The following is a 12,112-nucleotide window of genomic DNA, read 5'->3' on the forward strand; positions in this document are numbered from 1 at the left end:
ATGACACATTGCAACGAATATTAATTTTGTTGCAAAATTTACAACGAATTTGGTAACGAAAATACTAATTTCATTTAAAAAATAAATATTCATTCCAAATTTCGTCCCAAATACTAGAACAAATCCGCAGTTTCGTCCCAAATTCTGGGACGAATCCGCATATTCGTCCCAGAATCTGGGATGAAATTTGGAACAAAAATATTTTTATTGCAAAATTATCAATGGATAAGCTTGGAACAAATTATTTTTGTTGCCAAATTCATTCCTAAATTAAAAAAAAAAATCCAGCAACTATACATTTCTACAATAAATTCAAATAAAATATATATAACAAATTCAAATAACAAAATATAGACTTTCAACACATCCTAATTAACAATATCACAAATAACACAATATATACATTCAACACATCCTATTTCAGATACATATATTAATAATTGAAATCAAATCACAATACAACAAATTCAAAGTTCTCAACATCTTCTTCAAACGACTCCAAAATATTATACAAGTTCAACACTTAAATATTTATAAAGTCTAATAATCCAAGAAGTTAAACAAGGAGTTAAATTTAAAAAAAAAAACTAAGATACATCAACTCATCTTCTTTCTCCACAAAATCTTTCATCCCCATCAACTCTTCTCTTCCTGCATACAAACAAACGAATAAACCAGATCATGTGTAACCAGAAAGATAATAACTTAAATTCTAACAATCTCACAATTCTAACAGTTTCATTTGTATCAAATTGTTATGATATACCATATTTCACCTTATCAAACAAGTTTTACAAATACTATATTTCATCAAACATAGAGAGAATGAGATGTATTCTTAAAATTCCTATAATATGAAAATGTCTGAAATGAAAAAAGCACAAACTAATATATGAGCAATTAGTTGATACTAGTCTTTAAGTACTCATAGTTACTTGGTTGTTAGGCAAACTCTAATCATAATTTGGAATTTGAAGTAATAATGCAGTAATATCAAATTTCAACAAATATATAAAAAGATACCTTTATTTAACTTTTCAAATATAACTAATTTAAAAATATATAAATATAATTAAAAGTCTAACATGTTCAACTACGAGTGTGTTATTTAATACTTACTTTTTTCTCCGATACATATTTCGCCTCACCAATCCTGTTAAAAACAAATTAACAATATTAAATAAAATAAAAATTAGAAAAGTTAACATGGCATGGTTTAATGTATAAAACACTAATTATGAGACAAATAATCATCAGACATAATTAAAATCATGAAATAGCATCACCAGCATCATCGTTATCATCGTCGCCATCATCATCATCGTCACGCGGAGGAATCTGACTTAGAGCGGAACTAAAAATTCCAATATAAGATAAAGTAAATTGCAAATTTGATTCATAAAAAGGAACTTTCAAAAACTTACCATTTTTCTTCAAATAGCTTGTAGAACAAGAGGGGAAAAAAAATATTAGATGTCACCTCTAATGACCTGTAGGAACAAATACAATGTATTAACTGATAAAATAAATAAAATTATAACTGAGACAGTATATAAAAAACTCAGTGAGATATAAGTTTGGTAAGTTTGCATATTAAAGATAGGCTAGAATACCACGGGGAAGATCTACAAAAGTGCTTTATGATACGAGTGTCTCCAACTACACCGAGCGAGACCTGCACAAACAAAATTACAAATTTAGTCAATACCTTAACATAATAAATCATTTGTACTTTTTTCACTAGCATTTTAGTCTCTCTAAACTTTGTTCTTTTAGTAGCTATAAATGTTATTTTTTTGGCCATGAATGATGATCAATTTCAGTAGACGACTCTTGTTGATAAGCCGAACCCACAAAATCAAGCCAACTATCATTCTACTTAGGAGATAAGATGAGAAATCAGAGGCGTAATTTGATGGAAAGCACAAATTCAATGCATGAATAAATTACTGAGACTTAGCAAGTCCAAATTCTTACCGTTCAAAGAAATAACATAAAATGTTGACCTAAAATGAGTTGATTGAATCAAGGTTACAAAATCAATCATCATTGTAACTGGATAAGCATACAAACAGCGGATAAGTACTGTATCGGAATTTAAACCACCGGAGCAGCCCCGTCCAGGAGCAGCCACACGCTGCCAGGTGCGGCCACGAGCGGCCAAGCACGACGACGGCGGCCAGGCGCGTCCAGTCGAGGACACGCCTGGCCAGGCACGACGACGGCGGCCAGGTGAGCAGCCCCGTCCAGGAGCAGCCACACGCTGCTAGGTGCGGCCACGAGCGGCCAAGCACGACGACGGCGGCCAGGCGCGTCCAGGCGAGGACACGCCTGGCCAGGCACGACGACGGCGGCCAGGTGCGGCCACGCGCGGCCAGGCGCGCCCACGCGCGGCCAGGCGCGCCCACGCGCGGCCAGGCGCGCCCACGCGCGGCCAGGCGCGCCCAAGCGCGGCCACATATGGCCAAGCGTGGCCGGCACGGCGCCGCGCACAGATGAGAGGGGAGATGGGAGAGGGGAGAGGGATTACCTGCGCCGCTGCAGGAGAAGGATTCCGCCACCGCTGGAGAAGGATTCAGCCGCCGCTGCGAGAAGGAGATCGGGTAAAGAGAATATGTGGGATTAAGGGATATAGGGTTTTTTAGAAACAAAAATATTTTGTTGCCATTTTTGTCCCTACTTTTGGGACGAATTCCTGGATTCGTCCCAAATTTTGGGACGAATCCAGGATTCGTCCCAGATTTAAGAAAATTAAAAAAATAAAAAATAAAAATTAATCGGAGGACTAAATATGGACCTAGAGATGTCAGAATTTCACGAAACAAGTTTCTATGGATTCCTAATTTTTTCCTAATCTCAAAAATATCCTTATCCATAATTTTAACATATTATATTGACTGTGGTGAATTTTTTATTAAACATTAGGTTATATTCATGTTAAAAAATCACCACACTCAATATATTAGGTTAAAATTCAGAATTAGTATATTTTTATGATCATAAAAAAATTATGAACGCATAGAAACTTATTTCATTAAATTCCAAAATTTCTAGGTCTATATTTAGGCCTTCCGAATGATATTTATTTTATTTTTTCATTTTTTTAATTCTGGGATGAATCCTGGATTCGTCCCAGATTTTGGGACGAATTCCTGGATTCGTCCCAGATTTGGGGACGAATTCCAGGATTCGTCCCAGATTTTGGGACAAATCCAGGATTCGTCCCAAATTTTAAAAAATTAAAAAATTAAAGAAAAATTAATCGGAGACACTAAATATGAACCTAAAGATGTTGGAATTTCATGAAACAAGTTTCTATGGGTTCCTAATTTTGTAATAATCATAAATAAATCCTCATTCATAATTTTAACCTAATATATTTAGTGTAGTGATTTTTTAAACCAAATTCTTTAAATTCAAGTTAAAAAATCACAACACTCAAAATATTAGGGTAAAATTATAGATGAGGACATTTTTACAATCAGGAGAAAATTAAAAACTCATAGAATCTTGTTTCATAAAATTCTGACATATGTAGGTATATATTTAAAGTTTTAGACACATATTCAAAGATACGTTAAACGCTAACATACTTAATTAACACTAAACTATCTATGTTTCAATAAATATGGACCTAGAGATGTCGGAATTTTATGAAACAAATTTCTATGGGTTCCTAATTTTTTTATGATGTTAAAAATATCCTCATCCATAATTTTAACATATTATATTGACTGTGGTGAATTTTTTATTAAGAATTAGGTTATATTCGTGTTAAAAAATCACCACACTCAATATTTTAGGTTAAAATTCAGAATTAGTATATTTTTATGATCAGGAGAAAATTATGAACGCATAGAAACTTATTTCATTAAATTCCGAGATCTCTAGGTCCATATTTAGACCTTCGGAATGATATTTATTTTATTTATTAATTTTTTTTAATGTGGGACGAATCTTGGATTCGTCCCAGATTTTGGGACGAATTCCTGAATTCGTCCCAGATTTGGGGACGAATTCCAGGATTCGTCCCAGATTTAAGAAAATAAAAAAATAAAAGAAAAATTAATCGGAGACACTAAATATGGACCTAGAGATGTCGGAATTTCATGAAACAAGTTTCTATGGATTCCTAATTTTTTCCTAATCTCAAAAATATCCTTATCCATAATTTTAACATATTATATTGACTGTGGTGAATTTTTTATTAAGAATTAGGTCATATTCGTGTTAAAAAATCACCACACTCAATATATTAGGTTAAAATTCAGAATTAGTATATTTTTATGATCAGGAGAAAATTATGAATGCATAGAAACTTGTTTCATTAAATTCCGAGATCTCTAGGTCCATATTTAGGGCTTCGGAATGATATTTATTTTATTTTTTATTTTTTATTTTTTTTAAATCTGGGACGAATCCTGGATTCGTCCCAGATTTTGGGACGAATTCCTGGATTCGTCCCAGATTTGGGGACGAATTCCAGGATTCGTCCCAAATTTTGGGACGAATCCAGCATTCGTCCCAAATTTAAGAAAATTAAAAAAGAAAAGAAAAATTAATCGGAGACACTAAATATGGACCTAGAGATGTCAGAATTTCATGAAACAAGTTTCTATGGATTCCTAATTTTTTTCTAATCTCAAAAATATCCTTATCCATAATTTTAACATATTATATTGACTGTGGTGAATTTTTTATTAATCATTAGGTCATATTCGTGTTAAAAAATCACCACACTCAATATATTAGGTTAAAATTCAGGATTAGGATATTTTTATGATCAGGAGAAAATTATGAATACATAGAAACTTATTTCATTAAATTCCGAGATCTCTATGTTCATATTTAGGCCTTCCGAATGATATTTATTTTATTTTTTCATTTTTTTTAATTCTGGGATGAATCCTGGATTTGTCCCAGATTTTGGGACGAATTCTTGGATTCGTCCCAGATTTTGGGACGAATTCCTGGATTCGTCCCAGATTTTGGGACAAATCCAGGATTCGTCCCAAATTTAAAAAAATTTAAAAATAAAAGAAAAATTAATCGGAGACACTAAATATGAACCTAGAGATGTCGGAATTTCATGAAACAAGTTTCTATGGGTTCCTAATTTTGTAATAATCATAAATAAATCCTTATTCATAATTTTAACCTAATATATTTAGTGTAGTGATTTTTTAAACCAAATTCTTTAAATTCAAGTTAAAAAATCACAACACTCAAAATATTAGGGTAAAATTATAGATGAGGACATTTTTACAATCAAGAGAAAATTAAAAACTCATAGAATCTTGTTTCATGAAATTCTGACATATGTAGGTATATATTTAAAGTTTTATACACATATTCAAACATACGTTAAACGCTAACATACTTAATTAACACTAAACTATCTATGTTTCAATAAATATGGACCTAGAGATGTCGGAATTTTATGAAACAAATTTCTATGGGTTCCTAATTTTTTTGTGATGTAAAAAATATCCTCATCCATAATTTTAACATATTATATTGACTGTGGTGAATTTTTTATTAAGCATTAGGTTATATTCGTGTTAAAAAATCACCACACTCAATATATTAGGTTAAAATTCAGAATTAGTATATTTTTATGATCAGGAGAAAATTATGAACGCATAGAAACTTGTTTCATTAAATTCCAAGATCTCTAGGTCCATATTTAGACCTTCGGAATGATATTTATTTTATTTATTATTTTTTTAAAATTTGGGACGAATCTTGGATTCGTCCCAGATTTTGGGACGAATTCCTGAATTCGTCCCAGATTTGGGGACGAATTCCAAGATTCGTCCCAGATTTGGGGACGAATTCCAGGATTCGTCCCAGATTTAAGAAAATAAAAAAAATAAAAGAAAAATTAATCGGAGACACTAAATATGGACCTAGAGATGTCGGAATTTCATGAAACAAGTTTCTATGGATTCCTAATTTTTTCCTAATCTAAAAAATATCCTTATCCATAATTTTAACATATTATATTGACTGTGGTGAATTTTTTATTAATCATTAGGTCATATTCGTGTTAAAAAATCACCACACTCAATATATTAGGTTAAAATTCAGGATTAGGATATTTTTATGATCAGGAGAAAATTATGAACACATAGAAACTTGTTTCATTAAATTCCAAGATCTCTAGGTCCATATTTAGGCCTTTCGAATGATATTTATTTTATTTTTTAATTTTTTTAAATCTGGGACGAATCCTGGATTCGCCCCAGATTTAAAAAAATTTAAAAATAAAAGAAAAATTATTCGGAGACACTAAATATGGATCTAGAGATGTCAAAATTTCATGAAACAAGTTTCTATGGGTTCCTAATTTTTTTGTGATCTTTAAAATAACCTCATCCATAATTTTAACATATTATATTGACTGTGGTGAATTTTTTATTAAGCATTAGGTCATATTCATGTTAAAAAATCACCACACTCAATATATTATGTTAAAATTCAGGATTAGGATATTTTTATGATCAGGAGAAAATTATGAACGCATAGAAATTTGTTTCATTAAATTCCGAGATCTCTAGGTCTATATTTAGGCTTTCCGAATAATATTTATTTTATTTTTTAATTTTTTTAAATCTGGGACGAATCCCGGATTCGTCCCAGATTTTGGGACGAATTCCTGGATTCGTCCCAGAATTTGGGACGAATCCTTGATTCGTCCCAGATCCCAGATTCTGGAACGAATCCAGAATTCGTCCCAGATTCTGGAACGAATCCAGAATTCGTCCCAGAATTTGGGACGAATCCTTGATTCGTCCCAGATTCTGGAACGAATTTTGCAACGAAAATATTGTTTGTTGGCAATTTGCGATGAAATTTTTTTGTTGCAGATTTCGTTTCTAATTTGGGTCAAATTTTATATTTGTTGCCAAAATTGTTGCAATTTTGGGACGAAAAATTTTCGTCTCAAACTTTCGTCCCTAAATTATTGTTTTTTTGTAGTGAATCAAAAATAGTCAAATATTATTATAGCAATTTTTGACAAAATTAGTATGATTTAACATTGAGCATTTTTTTAGTTAAACTATGAAAGATTTATGAGGTTAATTAGGATTATCATTTTTTTAGGAAAGGTTTATGATTAATCAAAATTATTTATAATTATTTTAATTTATTAGGTTTGGCTAAAGTGTTTCATATTAAACCAATTTTGGTCAATAACTAAAAATAAATTTTAATTTTTGCCTTCCTCTCTAAAAGTAATTTAAACACTTCCAGCTCTAACGCATTAATCAAGAAAGAAATAATTAAAAAGTATATAAAATGATCCCCTTAATATTATAAAATTTAAATGGTTTTTTATATTTATTAATTCTCCTATCAATTAATTCTTAATATCATTCTTAAAAAAAACGTTTTATCTCCATTTTTTTATTTTTGCAATCATCAAAATTTATTAATAAAAATGTGCTATAAATTTTATTGTTGACATCTATTTTCTTTGATCATGTATGATTAAAATAGACCTAATTAATGAATTAATATGGGTATAAGATTAAAATATTTTAGTTTTTAATACTTTATAAAAGGAGGATCCATGACATGCCTCCTTCCACAGCGAAAGAAACCGTCATAATTACCCAATTCAAGTAAGACATTTAACTTAATTGTGACTAAACATAAAACATTTTTTTGGAAAGCAAATAATTTTATATTATTTATCTTTTAAAAAACTGTATTTTATAAAATGGCCATTTAACTTTACATAATATTTACAAAAAATATAAAACACTCTTAATTATAATGTTTAGAAATTTTAATTGACTAAATATAATTAGATAAAAAAATAAAAACGACACTCCAAATTAAAAGAAAACAATCTTTTATTTTTTTAAAAAAAAAAACAAAAGTGTTCCATATATGATTTTATCTCAAAAATATCATCCCAATGTTATTATAACGACTAACGATAACTATTTTAATATATAACACTATTGAATAGATATTACAACATATAAAAATTATCAAATAATTATTACAGTATTACTTTTTATTTTCAATGCAATTATAACAACTACAGACTATTATAATACCTAAAAATTATTATGTAGCTGCTACACTATGTAATATCTAATATAATATTATAATAATATGGTGGTAAGTATTTAGTAACTTCTACGACTATTTTAAAATAATTTTTTTACACTAAATTGGTAAAAAGTATTCATAATTTAAAATTTAACTACAACAAGTAACAATAATTCAATAATTGTTACAATATAAAAAATTATCTATTTTACTTTAATCAAATTAAAATGTAAACTCATCGTGGATAAGTTATAATGGTTACAGAATAATTTCTATATATTATGAAACCGTTTCGGTAACATATAGAAAGTATTCTGAATACTTAAATAAATATAGAGCGGTATTTTGATGATTTATAAAATGTAAAACGTCATTTTCATTTTTACTCATAATTTTAATAATTAAATACTTGTTACCGAAACCGTTCTATATTTATTTATTTATTAATTTTGAGGATGTAAAGTGTTAAATATTTTAGGTTAAAAAATATTATGCAGTAAAACTATAAATTGCCCATGTAAAAGGAAAGAAAAATGGGAAGAACGCACTGAAAAGAAATCAGACAAGTCTGCTGGTGGTTGGCTTCACAAAAGCCTTCTTCATCTTGTCTCTCTTCCACGGTAAAAAAGTTCTGTTCTTGCTTCATCACTGTAACAATGCTCTGGTAAATCTCCCCACTTTTTTCTGCTATTCTACTGAGTTTAATGAATCTCTAATCTCCGTTCGCCATTTCCTGGAGCTCCCCAGATTCTCGCTCGCTGGTAGTCGAGATTTCTTTCGGATTTCAACCATGGTAAGTTTTGGTAATGGTGGAAGCAGGGAGTCGTGGTGTCGTTTTAAGACCATTGATTGATTCCTTCCTCCACTTGCTTTCAAGCTTTACGACTGCGGGTAGTGTACCTTTCCTCATGGAAGATTAGCGAGTGAGGGAGGTCAATAACAGTAATCCCAGCTCTCTCTCTCTCTCTCTCGCCTTTTGTGTTCTTCTTCTTCTTCTTCTTCTTCTTCTTCCTCCTCCTCCTCCTCCTCCTCCTCACGGTTTCTGCATTTGCTGAATCCCTTGAATAAAAAGGGGAAAATCCAAGTTTGAGGGTGGAATTTGTAATGGTTGATTGATTGATCGATCGATCTGGAAGCTGTTCGCTTTTTGTACGGCTGTGCAATGGCTCCGAGGTCGGGTCTCTCTGGGTGGTGGGCGAGGGAGAAGCAGCAGCAGAAAGGCACACCGGTGGTAGTGACGATGGAGAACCCTAATTACTCAGTTCTCGAGATCCCTGCCGCGGTTGTTGATGAAGACGAAGCGTTCCCCTCCACCGACAAGGGGCGCGGCAAGAACGCTAAGCAGTTCACTTGGGTGCTGCTCCTCAAGGCCCACCACGCCGCCGGCCGCCTTGCGTCAGCAGCGGCGCTGCTATGGGCGCTGCCTGGAGTCGTCGGCAGAAGGTTGCTTTCCCGCCGTCGAGCTGCTGCTTCTTCTGAGAAACCCCATTTGCTGCTGAAGCTAATCAGGGCCTTCTTGTTCTTCTCCCTTGTCACACTGGCATTCGAGCTCATTGCTCACTGGAACCGGTGGCACTTCCAGCAGCTGCCGGAGAACTTGCATTTGCCGGAGGCCACCGAGATCCAAGGGTGGATGCACTCTACCTACCTCTATTGGCTTTTCTTCCGAGCAAACTACATCGCTTACACAATTCAGACGCTGTCAAACATGTGCATAGTTTTGTTCATCATCCAATCTCTGGATAGATTGGCCTTGTGCTTTGGTTGCTTCTGGATCAGACTGAAGAAGATCAAACCAAAGATCGAAGAGGAACCTTTCAAAGAAGATGATAGCTACAAGTACCCCATGGTTCTTGTCCAAATTCCTATGTGCAATGAAAGAGAGGTAAAGATCTCTTCCAGTTCTTACAAAAAAAATTGCAGCTTTTTGATCCAAAGCACTGTAATAACTAGTCGTTTGATCGAGTTGATTCAGGTGTATGAGCAATCGATTTCTACGGTTTGCGAAATCGATTGGCCAAGAGATCGGTTGCTGATCCAAGTGCTCGATGATTCTGATGATGAGACCATCCAGCGACTGATCAGCACTGAGGTCTCCAAGTGGAGTCAGAGAGGCGTGAACATCGTCTACCGCCATAGGTTGGTGAGGACCGGTTACAAGGCGGGAAATCTCAAATCCGCTATGAGCTGTGAATATGTCAAAGACTATGAGTTTGTTGCCATATTTGATGCTGACTTTCAACCCAACCCTGATTTCCTCAAGCTTACCATTCCACACTTCAAGGTATTTGGGAATGCTTTGAAGTCGATCTTTTTAGGGATGAATTGTCGACTTCTTCTATATGATGTCGTGCAGGGGAATCCTGAGCTTGGGCTGGTCCAGGCGAGATGGAGCTTCATAAACACGAATGAGAATCTATTGACTCGCCTTCAAAATATCAATCTCGCCTTTCACTTTGAAGTGGAGCAACAGGTGAATGGCATCTTCTTGAACTTCTTTGGATTTAACGGGACTGCGGGTGTATGGAGAATCAAGGCGTTAGAGGACTCGGGAGGGTGGCTCGAGAGAACAACAGTCGAGGACATGGATATAGCTGTTCGTGCTCACCTCCATGGTTGGAAGTTCATCTTCTTGAATGATGTAAAGGTAGTTTTTCGATACGAACCTCATATTGTTTGCCTTTTCATTTACATTACTAACACGGATCCATATGCAAGCTAGGTCTTATGTGAAGTCCCTGAATCATTTGAGGCCTATCGGAAACAGCAGCATCGATGGCATTCTGGACCAATGCATCTATTTAGGATATGTCTTCCCGATATTATAACTTCGAAGGTAATTCGATCTTATTCATATACAGTAGTTAAACTGCCTTTGGAAGAATTCAAGTGCCTCACAAGTGCAGTAGTGACTTCATTGCAGATTTCGATATGGAAGAAGGCAAACTTGATCCTTCTCTTCTTTCTTTTACGGAAGTTAGTCCTTCCTTTCTATTCGTTTACGTTGTTTTGTGTAATTCTTCCGTTGTCCATGTTCATCCCCGAGGCCGAATTGCCTTTTTGGGTCATCTGCTATGTGCCCGTTATAATGTCCTTCCTCAACATTCTTCCGGCATTGCAATCCTTCCCCTTCATCGTGCCTTACCTTCTCTTCGAAAACGCCATGTCGGTGACAAAATTCAATGCCATGATCTCGGGGTTATTCAAACTAGGGAGTTCATACGAATGGGTAGTCACCAAAAAGGCCGGCAGGTCATCAGAATCCGATCTCCTGACCGTCGCAGACAAGGAATATTCAAAGAGCTTAAGCCTTCTGCAATTCCACAAACAATCATCAGAAAGCGAACTCATCGAGCTGGCCAAGTTAAGTGAACGACAACAACACTTAAAACCTTCATCTCAACCAAAGAAGTCCAACAAGATTTACAAAAAGGAGCTGGCCCTTTCGCTCCTCCTCCTCACCGCGGCCGCCAGAAGTTTGCTGTCAGCGCAGGGGATTCACTTCTACTTTCTGCTCTTCCAGGGAGTGTCATTCCTCGTAATCGGGCTTGATCTCATCGGGGAGCAAATGAGCTGACATGTTGATGAACAAGATTGGAGTTTTTCTTCTTTTTTCTCTATAATTTTATTTTTCTTTGATTTTGTTCATTGGGAAGTTTTTCTACTACAACTCAAACAAGTGATACTAGACAGTTCATTGCATCTCTCTTCAAACAATAAGATCATTGCTTCAAAAGATATATAGAAGCCTTGTATAATCTATATTCATTCAGTTAATATTACACAGTTGATAATAATAATAATAATAATAATAATAATAATAATAATAATAATAATAAAGAGAAGGTTAGTGTTTTAATCAATTGTGCCCTAAATTTGTTCTTTGTTGGTGATGATGACTAGGGTTTTTGATGGGGACTCGATGAGGTCTTTCTATAAATTGTCGGTAGGAGCAACGTCGGAGATGAAATCCCGCGCGATGAATAATTGAAGGAGCGAAGAAGACATTTTGCTTCCGACATCTTTGGGACCAGGCTGAACTTGA

The 12,112-nt window shown here is 34.1% G+C and overlaps 1 protein-coding gene and 1 long non-coding RNA gene across 3 annotated transcripts; one reads left to right on the forward strand and one right to left on the reverse strand.

Annotated features, from left to right (window-relative positions):
- Positions 1 to 613: 613 nt before the first annotated feature.
- LOC122053886 lies at positions 614 to 2,628 on the reverse strand. Its single transcript, XR_006132428.1, has 6 exons — positions 2,531 to 2,628; positions 1,614 to 1,675; positions 1,425 to 1,490; positions 1,287 to 1,354; positions 1,120 to 1,153; positions 614 to 651 (listed from the first exon to the last, which is right to left on the reverse strand). It is a non-coding gene; the product is annotated as an uncharacterized LOC122053886 (long non-coding RNA).
- A 5,974-nt stretch (positions 2,629 to 8,602) lies between these two features.
- Positions 8,603 to 11,764, forward strand: LOC122052041 (probable xyloglucan glycosyltransferase 5). Of its 2 annotated transcripts, XM_042613425.1 has the most exons (6): positions 8,603 to 8,731; positions 8,815 to 9,952; positions 10,043 to 10,351; positions 10,424 to 10,714; positions 10,790 to 10,903; positions 10,991 to 11,764. In XM_042613425.1, exons 2-6 carry the CDS (start codon positions 9,230 to 9,232, stop codon positions 11,642 to 11,644), a joined length of 2,091 nt encoding a protein of 696 aa, XP_042469359.1. In that variant the 5' UTR covers positions 8,603 to 8,731; positions 8,815 to 9,229; the 3' UTR covers positions 11,645 to 11,764. The 2 variants fall into 2 exon arrangements, with proteins under 2 accessions (XP_042469359.1, XP_042469358.1); XM_042613424.1 differs by having other exon boundaries at positions 8,631 to 9,952.
- Positions 11,765 to 12,112: the final 348 nt, after the last annotated feature.

This window comes from Zingiber officinale, chromosome 3A (assembly GCF_018446385.1).
Source record: "Zingiber officinale cultivar Zhangliang chromosome 3A, Zo_v1.1, whole genome shotgun sequence".
NCBI lineage: Eukaryota > Viridiplantae > Streptophyta > Magnoliopsida > Zingiberales > Zingiberaceae > Zingiber > Zingiber officinale.